Genomic DNA, 16,778 nt, shown 5'->3' on the forward strand with positions numbered 1-16,778 from the left:
AGCATATTAGCATATACCTTTTATTGCCACCTGCAGCCAACAACATCAAATAACGGAAGTAGCAGGCAACACGTTGGAGCCATGCACCACTTTACCCCCAGAGGGCAGCAGCAGAACACGCAGCAACACCAAACAGTTTCTACTCATACACACGCCTGACACAGCCATTTCCTAAAATTCCTAATCAGCACTAATTACACAAAGCCAAATGGTCAAACCAAGAGGTGAAAGTTGTCCAAACTGTTGTGATACAAGTAATGATTACCTATCCTAACATTCATTTCCAACAAATTGCTGCATGTACAGCAGCAGACTGTCAGTGTGTCCGGGAACAGCTTTCACCTACTTTAGGACTCGTCCGTAACTAAAGTGTTTCAGCACAATGTTTCTAAACAGTGAGATGAACTGGGACTCGGACCAGACACTGTTACAAACTTTGCAACACAAAGAGAATAATGGGTAGCATTGACTAACAGCCAGTTGCAACAAGACAAAACACCCACAGGACACTGTAGGTCAATGGAGGAACTCAACTCATATATTTCACAGGACAATGACCAGGATTTACTTGTGTGTGCTGAACTCACCAGGGTTGTGTATACGGTCCAGTAATTTGACGGAACGGGCGCTGACCACTCCGCCAACGTGAACCAGAAAACCGGGTGGGAAAGATGTCAAGGTGAAGAAGGGGAACTCCTGCATGTAGAGAACAGCTGCGTCACTTACATCAAGCAAATACAGGCATGAGTCGTTCCTATTGTTTAAATATCTGCTAAAAATTTGTCATGAATATAAACCAAGCTTTGTCCCTTGTTAACTAAACTTGTGGTATTTTCAAGGACGACTGTCTAATAGGACAACGTGGCAGTTCCAATTGAAAAGTGTTTTTTTGTCCACTATTCCAAGAGACTAAAATGTATAGATAATGGATATTGAATATACAGCACTGAGCATAAGTTTACGCCATTTATAATGTAATGCCGTCTATCCATCATATATGAATAGCAGGAAGGAGTCTGCGAGTCTCCAAATTTATTCTGCAGCAGGTGAAAACAACCGCAAACATACAGCCAATGTATGAATTATTCTCCACATTAAACTTTTCCACAGTACTGCAGTTGTGGTACATAACTAGGTACAGACTAAAATTCCAGAGGCCTCTATAGCTTGTGTTAAAGTTTCAAAACAAATGACATCTACAACAGAGAAATCTGATTTTCTAACATGAGATCCAGGCTGTAGATAAGAAAATATCATCTCCTGTTTTGCCAGTATTCCGCCAAAAACTGATCAATCAAGCATTCCTCGAGAAAAAAGGAAATACAATATATTGAACAGCTTTGTGTAGACTAAAATGACAACGGCATCAGGATAAGTGGCGACATGCAGAAAGGACTGAGTACGATGGCTTCCACCCATGCAAGTCTTACTCCGAGAGGGAACCTATTGCTGCATTCCAGACAACACTTTTAAACAAAAAGCTTGAGTATTATAAATAGATGTGAAGTTTACGAAGTACATTATGGAAGTTTTTTTCTTAACATACAGTGATTCATTCACTTCCCTGAGCATGCATTATTTAGATTTGGAGGTGACAGTCAAGGACACACAGACAAAGTTGTTTGTGGCAGAGAATCAGTATTCTGGCTTACATGCTTCTCGTTCAATGAACAGGGCAGCTGGCCCTCTGCCGCCAGTCGAACAGTGTGATGCAAACTCATGCAAATGCTCACAAGAAGAGCTACACACACATAAAATGCCTGTTTGCATCTTAATATTGATTCTAGGTTGAAGACAGAAAACTCAAGAGACGCACTGATCTTCAACCATGCAGGATGGTATCGTGATGAATGGCTATAGTGGGCAGAAATCAGCAGAACTATCATTCGTTTCTTCTCCAGCGCTTTTAGAAATGGAAGAAGGCGGTTTATTTGACTGACAAATCCTCCCACTTAGAGCCAGAAGGGCAAGATGAATTGATGAAGTGAGTGCGGTCATTCCTGTCGATTACACAGGAAGCCAGATGCAGACTCAAAAAAAAAAAAAGGACAGAGGTTTTCAACATGGGTATCAAGAAGACTCACACACAGTCACACACTCCTTCACGCTTGAAGGGAAAACAACTCCTAGCCTCCAGCCCTCCACCTAACATGTCTGTGGCTGTTTCAGGGAGGGGTGGGTACCGAGCAAAACAAACAGGCTTCACACAAGGACCCATTGCCATGTTGTTCAACCCAGTACAAACCCTCTAAATATCTACCAACAGCAGGGGGGGGGAGGGGTCAGGTTAGGAGTTGAATAAGACTAGGTGGTGGCCATTAGCTTGGTCAGGGTTAGAGGGGAAAGGTGGAGAGAAAGAAAGAGAGAGAGAGAGAAAAAAAAGTGCCACACAGATGGGACATACCCTGGCGTTTAAAAATAACCCAGAGGAAGACGCTCCCTGAGTAGCACAAGTGGTCAAGAGGACAGAGAGAGGGAGCGTTACTTGGTCTTAAACAAACCTATACCCATCAAACACTTACATCTGATCAGTGTGTGTTAGAACTCTTTCACATGCAACAATGTGAAAAGCAATGTGCGATCCCTCATGTAGCAATACTGGGATGCTCATCGGACACTCGAACTGCATCTTAGAGCAAAATCTTTTAAAATACTCTGCTTACTTCAGAATTTATAGCACATTTGAGGTTCGTTTTTTTTCTCTGCATGAAGGCTGAACAAGTGAATACATGTATGTGTCAAGCATGTGTTTTCAGTGTTTACCGTACCCGCTGCTCAAGGGCAGTCTGAGTCTGCTGCCGGAGCAGAGTCTTCAGGGGCCCCGCCTCCTTCCCAGCGCTGCCCCCGCTGCCCATTCCTGATCACAGAAGAGATCGCAGTGTCAATTTTAATACACAGGTCTATCAAATGGCCTTGCTCTTTCTCAGTGGAGATTACTGCATTACAGTGTTTGTTATTTTCACAAGTCAAGTGCATTTAGAGTCCGTTACCTCCCAGAACAACTTACTTCGGAAAACAGAAAATCAATCGCCTCACCCTAACATTTGCCTTCTCTAACCGTGTCTTTAGGTGCAGATGCACATCACAACGCATGCTGGGGCAGAAGAATCCAGAGGAGGACCTGTAGTGTTGTAACATTTGGCTCTGGGCAGTTAGACCACACATGCCGAGTTAATGTTTTCGCTAACACCCCTCGGGAGTGTGAACTGTGCTCCCGTTGACCCAATACGCAGCCGTGACGCCAAACACCTCACTGATACAAGACTCGGTTACTTGATGACACACAGCAGTCCTACTATACCGGAGGCTGCCAGCAGCAGGTCCTCAGTGAAGGACACGCTCTTTCTCAGCAAGGCAGAGTCTGAGCGGGTGGAGGAGGGAGGGGGCGGGGTGGTTGCTCTGGGGGCAGAGCCGTGACCACAGACCACAGAGCCAGAACCAGGAAGGGACAAAGTGTCTGTGGAGAGGGTGGGGGAGCTGGGGCAAAGAAAGATCCCAGGCCTGCGTCGCACTGGCTGGGGCTCCTCTGTCCAGCAGAAAAAAAACAGAATGGTGCACAGAGGAAAAACACATATGCTGAGAAGAGACAGAAAGCCATGAGGATGACGGGCAAAACCACAACAACCAAAGAGAGGAGAGGAGATGAGGAAAAGCATATGAAAGGGATAAAGTGATGAAGTATACAACGTAGTAAAGCAGTGATTATTTTAGTGGAAGATTCATCGTTTTATTATTGATGCCCCTTGTTTGTGCGTTTGGCCTTCTCTTGGTTATTGCTCTCAAACCAATTGAACGAGCATGTAGTGATGCGGTAGCATTGCCTGCAGAGTTGCCGGACCTTGACTTGTTCTGCTAATTCCATGAACATATTAATAAATGTGAACAATCTGAGGCAAGCGCCAACCACAAGCCGCAGCCATCTTCAGGTTAATCTGTAAGCCGTGCTCACTCATATGAGCAGGTACATTACATACAGGATATTTTTCATCTCGTTTGTGCCAAGAATGCAATTTTCTGTGAAAAGAACCCTCACACAATAAGATACAGCAACAAGTTAGAAAGTGTTAACTGAGTGTAAAAAAGCACTTCCTAATTTGAACTCTGAAAATCTAGCCATACTTTGTTTTGGTAGTCATTCCTAGCTGATCCTTACTGTATGATAATGAGGGAGTTGCCAATATGTGACTGATACACATAAGATCTAGTCCAATGTTTGTCATTAAGACTATCTTAATTTTTGAGTTTCTTGCTCATTATAATATATAAATAAACAATCCAGCTTTCAATTAAACAGAAGTCACAAGTTAAAATAATATTACATGGAAATGATTAAGTTATTCGAATAAGGGTAAGATATTTTAATTTGAGAAAAAAAGAAAGATCACTGGTAGTTTACTTCTATTGTGGAAGAAACGTCTCATTCCAAATTGAATTAAGGAATTTAGTGCAAGAAGGAGGTAAAGCTCAGACAAAATTAATGAAATAGGAGGATACATTAACAGTGAGATGATAAAGTAAAACAGAGCAGAGGAGGAAACATGAAAAAGAAATTTAAAAGGGGAGAACGAGAGAAAAGCGGATGTTGAGTGGGGGATTGCTGCTCCGTATTCGAAGGTGTTGTACAGCAGTGGCTTCATAAAAGGTTCTTCAGGCACTCGATTGTACTAATGTGTGCTCGAGTTGTTCTTGGGGCAGAGTTTAACCAAACTTACCATTTCTTCAATAATTAACCATAATGGCTGCTAATGAAGATGTGACCTTAGATCCACAACAGTTCCCATGAGACACAGTGCTTCCACTACTACAACATCAGGAGGGGGGGGTCGGTAAATCACAAAGGTCTGGTGCTTTTTCACACAAGTCGAAATACTTGTAGTTTTTACATGAGATGTGTGAAAAAGAAAACACACCAGGCCACTGAGGACAGGTGAAGAACAGAGCATGACTAAATAGTTACAATACAAATCGCAATGACATCATTTTAAACATGAAAATGTAAAACAACTTAATGAACAAAATTTAAGAAGAAAAATAAAAAGAAGAAGAAGAAAAAAAAAAAAAGGCCATCACAGTAGCACCACAATGATGTGTGGGAGAAGGGAGTGATGAGAGTGGGGAAAAGGGGACGGGGCCAAGTATTCTTACCCGTCTTGGGCGTCAAACTGAGGTCTGTGTCTGATGATGAGGACTGGCGGCTGCATGGCTTGGATGGAGAGAAGGGGGGAGGAGAGGAGGAGGAGGTGGGGAGGGCTCTGAAAGGGGTGGGCGGGCCGGAGGACGAGGGCAGATCCTCACCAAATACCGGCCTGCCAGGAGAACATGACACATACACGCACACATGTCAGTCGCCACCACAACCTCCCCCTGCGCGTGTGTGTGTGTGTGTGTGTGTGTGTGTGTGTGTGTGTGTGTGTGTGTGTGTGTGTGTGTGTGTGTGTGTGTGTGTGTGTGTGTGTGGACGTTGTCGTTCAGTGGTCAGGGGACTTTCTAATGTGTGATTTATTTGCTATGGGTCAGGTGCTTCTCGGGTGCTATGGATGGCTGGAGAACGAAAAATAAGGCAGGCGTGAAAAGCAAAACGTAAAGACAAAGAAAAAGCACACACACGTACACACACGTACACCTGTAACTAAAGAAAGCAACACGGCAAAACAAAAAAAGGTCAGATTCAACAAAGGGAGGCAGGCGGAAGCACGTGTCCCAGTAGAGAGAAGCAAAGGTCAGGTAACTGGAGGGAGATCACAGGCCCTTCCTCACAAATGCACAGAGCTGCAGCTGGGGAAACCTTGACTGCTCATCGCAGAAGAATAGGCAAAATACAAGTGGAGGAATTTTAACTTCTGTGCCCCCCCCCACACACACACACAAAGAGTTGCTTGTTGCTGTGTGGCTATCATTCTTCTTTGCCCGAGTGCTTCTGTATCCATTACGGCTGAAACGTTGCTTTGTGGCCATCGCTCTCTCGAAATCTAATTCACGATCTCTCAAAAACATCACCATCGTCTCTTTGCGTTTGAGAATTTTCGCTTTCTCCTGCACTAATTCCCTTCCCTGCCTCTGCGTACCAGTGAAGATGAGTGTGGGGACAGATACAGAGAAGTTCTGGGAAAGTCTCTGGGAGCTGCAGGCCGAATGCACGGGGCTGTTGTGGGTGGAGCGGCATCCGTGGGCAAGGGGAGACCTGGGCCAGTCAGCACACACAGAGAGAGAAAGAGAGAAAGGGGAGAGATAAAGAGAGAGAGAGAGAGAGAGAGAGAGAGAGGAAGACATGGGACCAATTTGGACGCACGCAGTGAGAAACATCACCAATCCAAATGTAGGCAGAGAAGGAGAAAAAGATGCACACAAGAACCAAGACAACACGACATTGCAGTACAGTGAAAAAGGAGACAAAAAAGGGAAAAGAGCAGCAAAAAGAGGGGTGATTTTTTTTTCCACTCCCATCTTTTTGCCCTGATATGCCATTTAAAGTCATGTGAAAGCCACAGGAAACTCGGTACATAACTGTCAGCTCACACACAGATCAAGGATGCAAACATCGGAAAATGGAGACAAAGGCTCAAACAAGCACAATAAGAAGTCGTCATAGAGAGTCGGGCCTGGATACACAGTTTAAAAATAGATCCTTGTTTTTAGAAACAAAAAAAAAACAAAAATGACAAAAGGAATAACTGATGTTAAATACGTTTTGAGAAAAAAGCTAAACAAATTCTGCCTTTTGCATTGGTGGACAGACTCAACTCGAAATGTTCTCCGCTTTAGAGATCTGTGAGTTATGAACAAAAATCAACTTATTCTTTAATACGTAGTAAAGGTTAGTCAAAAGAATAAAAATGTCAACTCAATATGTGACATCTGCACCCTTGGTAGTGTTTGGAGTGTTAAGTGCTAAGTGTTATTCAAACAGCATTATGCAAGATGAATATTTCAGTTTCGAATTAAAAAATATAAAAATGATCACATTTTTTTGCAAGTTTAGCAACATTTTGATTTCCGTTTCTTGCCCAGTGAATTAGTGCATTTCAGAAAGTATGTTTTTTGTAGTCCGCCATGAATTGATTGGCCACTTAAAATTGCTATAGAACTGTCAAAAACAGCATTGAGTGAGTGCCTGTGATAGTTCTTTTTAATCTTAAACTTTCATCATAGGGGAAGTACGAGTTTGTGATTGTACCGAGAATCTTACGATGACTGTGTGACACTGGTGAAGACAATCTCTGATCAGACAACTGGAAAGCAGAAACCCCGAAAGCCACTATTCTATGATTTCCAGGAATGTTTTGAACTCTTCGGACATTATAAAACAGTCTCGGAGTTGTAGTTAATAAAAGTACACAGGCCAAATGAGGTCAGCAGCAACTGGCTGGGAATATAAAGGTTAGTTTTCTGCAACTTGTACAAGATATTAAAAATATAGGGGCAATCACACCTACAGAAATTGTGCTGCATATCACTCTAAAAAAACAATCAATCCATGTTTTCCCACTTCAGAAAAAAATACTTTCCCCACTGCTAAATTAAAGTTTTCACCAAAGACGTTTACATCCCGATCCCCCCCCCCCACACACACACACACACACACACACACACACACACACACACACGTACAGAGACGATGAAATACGTTTCAAAAATGCAAAAAAAGAGGCACACATGCACTCAAGCGTAGTTATGTTTACATGAACTGCACATTATCACACTGAGCACAGGGAACAGAGCCGAACACATGTGTGCTAGATACTCACTAAAAGACGCAGCACAAGAACATGCAGTGGCAGAGCAGAAAGCCATGCAAGAGGGGTCTAAAAGAACAGACAAAGGAGGAGGTGGGTGGGGGGGGGTTCAGGATGGCTGTGTGTGTACTATACATGTGTGTGTGTCTCAGGTTATGTCGTGTGCTGTTAGTTTTCTGATGCAATACACAAGACACCAACTACAAGGGGAAGTTATTAATACTGAGACACACACAGGGGGGTGGGGGGGGGGGGGTGGGAACTGATAAGACTGGGCACAAAGTCATATACAGTACATTCTGCTCATACACTCCCCCTCTCATGCACACACTGATTTGACAGTCATTGCTCATTCTTACAAACTAGTTCTGCAGTGAAACTTGCACAGGAGACCAAAAAAAAAAAAAAAAAACCCAACAAAAAAACTGTCCATGCTTGTGTTGTTGCTTCATACTCACTCCTTTCCATCCTTTGAAGGAGAATTGCAGGCGTTAGAAGCTGGGGCTGTGTTCGGGTGTGTGTGTGTGTTCGTGTTGGGTGCACTTCCAGAGCTGATTTTGTCGAGCGTGCAGGCGGTTCCGATGGCCCGAACCACCAGGCCCGACTCGCCCTCCAGGTCAAAACACTGCAAGTAGCCCACCACTGCATTCCCACCCATCTCCAGTACCTTCAGCCCTATTTTCCTCTGGAGTTCCCCTGAAGAGACCGAAAACCACGTTAACAGGACACGCACAATGGAGAGAACAGAATCCCTGTACATGAAAGCAAATTTGGAATATGCTCTTACCAGACATAAGAGAAATGAGTCGCTGACGAGCCTCATTGGAGGCTCGGGGAGTTCTAATACGGTCGATCCACTGATACTCCGGATCTTCATTCACCACGAGTTCCTCCACAAATCCATGCACCATTGCTGCGCGGTAGCACCTTGGTATGGACGTTGCTGTCGTGCACAATTAAACAGCAACCACACAGTGGAAGGAGTTACAACCAAATATCTCCTCAATGCCAATTCCAGTTTTAAGCAATTTTCTTTCACATCAGTTCTAAGGCCACATCAGACTTGGATTAAGAACTACCACAACACAATTACAATATCCTTAAATCTTGGATTTTTAATACACTGCTTTTGCAATATTTAAATATGAACTAAAAATAATGTCAGACATACTGCAGAAAAACTTGACTCCACATGACGACTGTCTGAAGCGATTCAAATCATTGAAGAGCTCCACTTTCACAAGAACATTGATCTCCCCACGAATACCTGTCGACAAACAATGAAGCGAAAAACAATGAAGGAAGGAATGACAGTTAAAAATAGTTGGAATTATCACGGTTAGATTAGTCAAGTTTTGTACCGTGGATTGTGTCGTAGATGGGAAACCAGCCAGAGATGACAGAAGCAGCCTCACTGCACAGCAGCGGGTCAATGTCAATGTACACTTTGCCGATAGCATCGTTAGCACTGTAAGTGTCGTGGTCCAATACTGTAATCTGCAAAGGCTCATCCTGCAAGTCCTCATCATCAACCTAGACAGGAAAAAAAAAATAATAAATCACTCCTGTTAGACAAGGGGGAAATAGTGACACCCCTGGTACTTTTTTTTTATTGCATTATGTTATGTAATTATAATAACAATAACAAAAGCACTGCACAGTCTTCTTACCTCAAATTTGAACCATTCTGAATTCCACTGTGGATTGAGAGATTTTGGACAGACGTCCGTTTTGAAGGTTGTGTTTCCAAATTTCACCTGAGATGAAAAGACGATTAAATGATTAGATTACCATTCATTTCCCACATATGGAGAGTGGGGTGACTATGATTGTATTGATCACCTTGCTTACTTGAAAAGAATCAGGATCAAACTAGAGTTAAAAAAATTAATAAATGATTTCTCTCATATCAACGGCTCAACTCAGCCAAAACGGCTTGATAGGAGTCTATAAATTGTATATAAACTGCAAACTATATTTGTATGTGATATTCCAATCAAATCAAGATGGAAAAGTCAATCCAAAAACGTTTTCACTCAAAATGTATCCGCTTAGATTTTAATATTCCATTTCCATAATACACAAATATGTCAACCATTTTTTGATGTAATACAACGCACATCTACAGGTAAATCTCAAAAAAATAAATGACTATTGAAACATGTCATAACTTATATGCTAAAATGTTTTAAATATTTTTGACATAATAAAAATTATGAGTCCCATGAGTGGCAAGCTGAACTTGCAAATCAAGCAAAAAGGTCAAAAACACCCCCATTTTGTGTCATTAATCTCAACTAAGTAAATTTGAGTTGAGAATGCTGAAGTAAAATATAAACATTTCAAGAATTTTTATTTTTTTTATTTTTTTCAATTATACTCAGATTTTTAAATATACTTTTATAAGGTTCCAAAAGACAACATAACCCCTGCTTGGAGAAGTTTTGCCATGAAACTAACTCTTTCGTTTATTGTTTATAATACATTATCTAATAACATGAACATGACATGAAGTGTATTGGCACAACAAATAACTACTCTGCAGTCCACCGTGAGCCGTAAAAGGGACATCACCTGACCCAGTTCTCTCCTGATATATTGGTGTTTACTGTTTTATGTTTGTTTTTTTACAACAGTGAATGGATTGATTGGAAGTGCTGCCCTCACTCACCTCCACAAAAGCATCAGTCAGGTCACTGGCTCTGTCCATCACGGGCAAGTGGCGCCCTGCCACTATTTTGGCCTTCAGCTTCCCAGGCATGATTCAACTTGAAGTCGATCTGAAAATAAAATACCAAAAGGCCATGAAGGTACCAGCAGCTTTCAGTCATACGGAGCCCAGCCAGTGCTCACACCGAGGAGAGGCCATGTGTTGTTGACAGTCCCCCCCTCCCCGTGTTTACAAGCGCTTTAGCGAGCACGCTAACTTCCCCCAGCTAAACTAGAAATGTGATCTTATCGCCGCTGTAACTTATGAAACCGACGAGGATGTGTTTAGCTGGCGTTTGTAAACACGACAGCGGCTATCAGTTAGCCTGGGTGTAGCCTAGCGAAGCAAAGCTAGCTGGAAAAGCCACTTAAGTTAACTGCATTGCAGTCAAAATCTCTTTAGCTCCAGTTACCTGATCGGCCATGTTTTTACAAATCAGGCATCGAAGCCACCACCTAAGGGACATCATAAGCAACCCCGAGTTCACACAGCTTTACCCTTACCAGTGCTATAATATGGACAGGCAGCTGTCAACGCGGCTGTAGGCTCGTTTTACTCCGACATAATTGCTGACAGCCCGCCGATCGTCTGACCTCCGTGTCTCTCCCATACCACGAGACGCTGGTTCACGCTCCACCACACGGGAAAAGTGTTGCCTAGGTCGACAGAAAACGCCTCATTGTACGATAATACAGACACGGTTACACGTGTACGAGTGACCACGTCCACCTATCAAGTCGCTCCAGGAGCGCGCGGTCAGCGCGTCAAGGCGAAGGCTGACGTGACAACGGCGAAACCGATGATGAATGAGAAGTCAGGGGTTACACTGTGCTGCCTTCAGGGACTCCTCGTACAGTGGGAATTAAATTCAAACTTCACATGCACAGCATACGCACTGATTCTCACCCACTCATCAAATGGATGGATACCTTTATAAATTAGGTTTATTTACACACGCACATTGGCAAGCTTTAAATAAATAAACGTGAATAAAAGGCAACGAGGAGACTTTGTTTTTGTCTGTCGTGCTGCATTTCACATGCGTAAATTGCACGCACGTCACGTCTTCCATCACAGTGGTCCGTAGAGGCGCCTTTAAATTGTATGCGCATGCGTAGTAATGATCTTCTTCTTCTTCTTCTTCTTCTTCTTCTTCTTCTTCTTCTTCTTCTTCTTCTTCTTCTTCTTCTTCTTCTTCTTCTTCTTCTTCTTTCTTGCGGACTGGATGCCTTTCGGCGCATGCTGCCTCTCGCAGGTTTTCACGAAAATCGATTTGAGTGGATTCAATTTCAATCCAGTCGTTAAGCAGTCCTATTGATAATATGAAATTAATTACGGGTCTGGTCCTTGCATCTGGTCCTCAGACGAATTAAGTTTATGTTGTAAAGTTATTGGTTATATTCCAGTGTCCAGAAATGCTGTGTTCCGTTAGCCCCTCTTAAAGGGTACAATCCATGAGTACATGTTTGACTGTCTGCTCCTTATTGCAATATTTACACTGTCCATCCTTATGTTTTCCATTTCTTTTTCAAGTCTGATGCCAGCCCACAGTGACCAAGTCTCAGTCTTCTCATGATAACTGAGTGCCTTTTGTTTCTGCTTAATCCAGTGTGTTGTATTTTTTTGACCCTTGTGCCAAAAGGATTTGTTTGAATTAAATCACAGAGCTCACAGAGCTTGTCAACTGTGTCCACACGTGGAAAGACAGACACGCTGGTATTTTTTGTCTGCGTGCATCTATGAAGACAAATGGTTGTGCCATCCTTGGCACTGTGGGGGGATATTAGGTTACATGTACGTGACCGTCCATATGTGTCAGTGCAATGACCTCCTCTGAAATTGACTCATATAAAAGTACTTCTCCCTGTATGGCTGGAATATATTTAGGATTACATTTAAATGACAGTGCATGAAATAAGTACAAACTGTGACCGAGGAAAGTGTTCACCCTAAAACAGATGCAATACCAGAGCTTCCTTTAACCTAAGTCTATATAAAACACAGCATGCTGTTATTCACGTGGGCTCACAAAACATGTTGTCACTCTGCCTTAAACCAAGCAGAAGTCAGAGGATGGGAACACAACTGAGGTCAACCTTTTCCCAACTATGAAAGATGCCAACAGCTGTGTGCAATGAAAAGGAAAGATATATGGTCTTAGAGATGGAAATCATTTAACATCTATATAATAATAATAATAATAATAATAGTATTATTATTATTATTATTATTATATAGATGTTAAATGATTTTTAAGAAGAAGAAGAAGAAGAAGAAGAAGAAGAAGAAGAAGAAGAAGAAGAAGAAGAAGAAGAAGAAGAAGAATGACTACATTTAAAAAAGGCAACTTTAATTGATCAGTAAGAGATAGTCCCAAATTCAAACTCAAGAGGTCAAGGTGGAAAAGTGGTAATAATCATAAACTTATCCATCCCACAAACTTGCCCAGGTGATGACAGCCCAAACAGCCACCACATGCTGTCACAAGAAATCCCACATAAAGCTGTAAACACCCAGTTACAAATAGGAGAAATATTAGTTTGACAGTTTACAGCCACCCAACATCAAAGAGGTGTCCGATGACTGAATCTCAGCCGTGCTCTTTGTGTTTTTCGGACCAGTTTCAAGTGAATGGCCTGGAGACATCCTGTGCAGCAGATTCACTGAATACTAAATACACCACAACATACATTTGCCACTGTAATCATACATGTGATGATTCTTTGAGTATGGATATGCTGTTCTGTTCAGTTTACTGAAAGTTTTGACACCATGGCGATTCCACTGGCGACACTTTAATCATATGATAGTAATGTGCTTTTAGTCGCTATTATATGAAATCCTGTCTTGTTTCAAAAATGTTTTTTGGTCTTTTGTATTGTGTTTTGATTGTTTCTCTGTTCCAGTGGGGTTTTGTCTAACTTAATAAAAAACAACAACTTTGCAACCCTTTGGCTCATACAATGTATAAAGGGATACATTTGGTTTCTTGATATTAATTCGTTTGAACAGTCTATAAATATTTGATTTGTTCAATATATAATATCAGAGTGACTGTGCTCCACATTGTGTGGATGGCAGGCATAGCAGTAGAAAGGTTAGACTATTGGATATAGTAATGTGACATCTGCTGCTGAGCATCACAAGCACAAAGACCTGTCAAGTTTGTTTGTTTTTTTCAGGCACATGGTGCACATCGAAATCTACACTTATCATAATGAGTAACCCCAAAATCTAACCCTAATCCTAAAATCATGAGTGTGAACACACACTTTTGTCATCTCCTGATTAATGTAAAAACAACATTGTAACTGATTTTATTTTTCCTGTTAGTGCTGTATTTTTGTTTTTCTATGTCTTAATGTTAAGTATTGAACAACTGTACACTCTGTGAGGGCAGTCCTGGTGTTTTGTTGGGTTTTTTTGGTAACCAAAAAGATAGATATGAAGCTGAACAACAAAACGGAAATACTTTAAATACGTTATGCCATAATGTAATGGAGAAACTTTCCTTTTGATTTGTGGGTGGGATCTCTCCTCTCCTACAGATAAGTAACAATCTCTGACAGTAAATAGTTTTTGACATTACAGGAGAGTTTCACTGTTAATCCCGATGACAGATCCATAATTTCTGACAGAGATCTGAGAGGTGGTCCTGCACCAACTGTGATCATAGCTGCAAAAACTAAAGACTCCTCACACCCTCACTGTTCAGAATACCACTCAGACTGTCATCAGAACAAAGTGTTTTCAAATAATTGGGATCATTTTGAGTTTTTAATTTCAAGCAAGACATTTGAAAATATATTAAATTGTGAAGCGTTATTACTCAACCAGAGCTTATTGTTTTATTTTTTCGCAAACATAAGGTCTGGGGGGAGATATCCATCCTCCTATTGGAGGATCTTTGGTCTGGAAGCCAGGTTTATAAAAGCCAGCTGCAGTTAAAGCAGTCAAATGTAAAAGTAAGTGATTTGTTTTCACACTATAGACTGACTGACCCTTTCCTCATCACTGGAACTGGATTGTTTTTTCTCCAAGTAATTACCGGTAATTTCTTTCTTTTTCAGGTTGCAACGATGTCGGATGAGTAAGTCTTGTTTTTGTAACAATCCTTTCATGTTGTCAAACCTATGAAGTATTTCATGAAAGAAAATTAATAGTATTTGGATTTGCTTGTGATTTCTCTGGTGCAACAAACTCCACATGGCCACCACAGCAATGTAAGCAACAACCTGCATGTATTCGGGTTTCGCACCTGAATGACCCCATAATAAAGTTAGATTTAATGTTTAAATATCTTTTATTCTTTTTTCACAGTACGCACCATCATTCTTGCCCCAAAAGGCAGAGGCAAAGGTAACATGACAAATATGAGTGATAGTCTTGTTGTTTTATCCTGTGGTTTGTCTCTACTAATTTGAATGACATTACATCCTGAGCTATAATTTCTAAAAGATCCCTGCTTTAATCCAATTAGGCAGCATGAATTTGAATAGAAAAAAAAAAACTTGTTTATAACAATATGTGAAGGAGTAATATCCTGCAGTGTTTTCAGCAAGATACTTAATCAGGCGTAGGATGGCCAATATTCATGCAATATCATGTCTCTCTTGTAGCCAAAATGCAAGATATCAGCCTCACGCAAGTTGTCACTCAAGGTAAATACATATACAATCATTAAACTATCCATGAAACTGTCAAAGGAATTCATCCAGCAGCAACCCTTCACTAAAATATAATCATGAGAATGTTCCAATTTTTAATTTCATTATTTTTGACTTGATCAGATTCTCCTCCTCACTCGTGCTATGGAGGCGCTGGAAGCAGAGAAGGCTGCATGTGAGGAGGAGAAGGTGCGCTACCTGGGCGATAAGCTTCCACCACTGCAGCTAAATGGTTTGAACATGGAGGAGCTGCAGGTGAGGCACACTTAGTCGCTTAAACACTGTGGAGTATGAAACTGAAAATAAGAGCTGCTATGTGTGGTTGCTGTTTTTGTTGTTGTCGTTTTTGTTTTTTTGCAGAGCATAGTAAAGCAGGTGCATTCAAAGATCGAATTGGTGGATGAGGAGCGGTACGACTGTGAGGCCAAAGTCTTCAAGAACAACAGAGATGTATGATTTCATTAAAACCTTTGACACACGATAAACCAGACTTGACAGGGTTCATCAGAAAAAAAAAAGTCTTCTGCTATTTCTAGATCAATGAGCTGAAATTAAAGGTGCAGGATCTTGGCGGGAAGTTTAAAAAACCAGCTCTGAAGAAGGTGAGGGTGTCGGCAGATGAGATGATGAGAGCCTTGTTTGGATCAAGAAGTAAGGAGTCTATGGACCTGAGGGGCAACCTCAAGTCTGTAAAGAAAGAGGACATCAAACAAGAGAAGGTATGATTGCACCACCACATGTACCATTCAGCCTTTATGGCAACATGACACACAAAAAACAAACAACGCAAGCCCAATGAAATTAATATTGGCTTTGATATTGTAGGAGCTGAACATGGACGTGGGTGATTGGCGTAAGAACGTGGAGGCCATGTCTGGTATGGAGGGCAGGAAGAAGATGTTCGATGCTTGAATTGATATACCACACAGGTTGTTACCAAAGAAGAAAAAACAAAGAAAAACAAAGTAAAATGAAAGAAAATTTGATGTAATTTTTATTGTACAAAAGTGATTATATGATATGAAGTTCCTTTATATTGGGGGGGAAAAAAAGTCTACATAGTAAAGAAAATATTCTAAAAAGCTTAAAAATACAGTCCAGATTGTTATTAGCAGCAATTATAATAATTTGGCTTCCAAATTATATTTGTTTGTGATACTGATTAAATATGGCACTATTTACTGCAGATATGTTGAAATGTCTTTTACGTTTTCATTTTGCATGCATTTGTAAAATAGCCATATTACTAAACAATGTGTTGCTGTTTGATAATACTGTTGTGTAAAAAAGAACAAAAAAAACACAATAAAATTGTAATTATTATTGTGGCTTTTCTTTTTAAGCTACACAGGCATATTATCCTAAGTTTTGTTTGGGAATGCAACGCATTTGTCCTTTACACAGTTATGAGGGTGTCCTGGTTATTTTCTTGAGTCTTCACAAAGCTATGCCATTGACTTATAGAGATATTTTCTGTCAGAGCCAGGATATACTTAGCCATCTTGACTGGAAGGAATTCCTCTGCAGTAATAAAATGCAAAGCGAACTTGTCACACATGCCAGTCGATGTCCTTCAAGTGACATCGCAGTGTCAGTAGGATGAAAGGAGGCTTGATGGAGGGTAACGGGATGGAGTCAGCAGCTTTTAAGGAATTTTAAGAACGTAAA

General features: G+C 41.2%; 2 protein-coding genes across 29 annotated transcripts in view; one reads left to right on the top strand and one right to left on the bottom strand.

Moving 5' to 3' along the window:
- c2cd5 (C2 calcium dependent domain containing 5) overlaps window positions 1-11,256 on the bottom strand; it is a 24,001-nt gene extending 12,745 nt beyond the window's left edge. For 18 of the 28 annotated variants that reach the window (XM_080504989.1, XM_080504988.1, XM_080504985.1 and 15 more), the window contains exons 1-11: window positions 10,947-11,256; window positions 10,405-10,513; window positions 9,404-9,490; window positions 9,095-9,266; window positions 8,905-9,000; window positions 8,521-8,676; window positions 8,192-8,429; window positions 5,146-5,306; window positions 3,302-3,526; window positions 2,769-2,857; window positions 588-696 (exon numbers count right to left, since the gene is read on the bottom strand). In XM_080504989.1, the coding sequence (XP_080361115.1) occupies window positions 588-696; window positions 2,769-2,857; window positions 3,302-3,526; window positions 5,146-5,306; window positions 8,192-8,429; window positions 8,521-8,676; window positions 8,905-9,000; window positions 9,095-9,266; window positions 9,404-9,490; window positions 10,405-10,494 (1,423 nt within the window). In that variant the 5' untranslated portion in view covers window positions 10,495-10,513; window positions 10,947-11,256. Of the gene's footprint in view, window positions 1-587; window positions 697-2,768; window positions 2,858-3,301; window positions 3,527-5,145; window positions 5,307-6,065; window positions 7,471-8,191; window positions 8,430-8,520; window positions 8,677-8,904; window positions 9,001-9,094; window positions 9,267-9,403; window positions 9,491-10,404; window positions 10,514-10,946 lie in introns of those variants that run through there. The other 10 variants (XM_080505000.1, XM_080504993.1, XM_080504997.1 and 7 more) reach the window with 2 other exon arrangements.
- tnni1c (troponin I, skeletal, slow c) lies at window positions 10,538-16,022 on the top strand (the record flags this gene model as incomplete). Its single annotated transcript, XM_080504725.1, has 6 exons — window positions 10,538-10,543; window positions 15,063-15,104; window positions 15,234-15,365; window positions 15,471-15,560; window positions 15,647-15,829; window positions 15,936-16,022. The coding sequence occupies 6 exons, from the start codon at window positions 10,538-10,540 to the stop codon at window positions 16,020-16,022; spliced, it is 540 nt and encodes a 179-aa protein (XP_080360851.1).
- Window positions 16,023-16,778: the final 756 nt, after the last annotated feature.

Source organism: Blennius ocellaris (genome assembly GCF_963422515.1).
Source record: "Blennius ocellaris genome assembly, chromosome: 11".
Lineage (NCBI taxonomy): Eukaryota > Metazoa > Chordata > Actinopteri > Blenniiformes > Blenniidae > Blennius > Blennius ocellaris.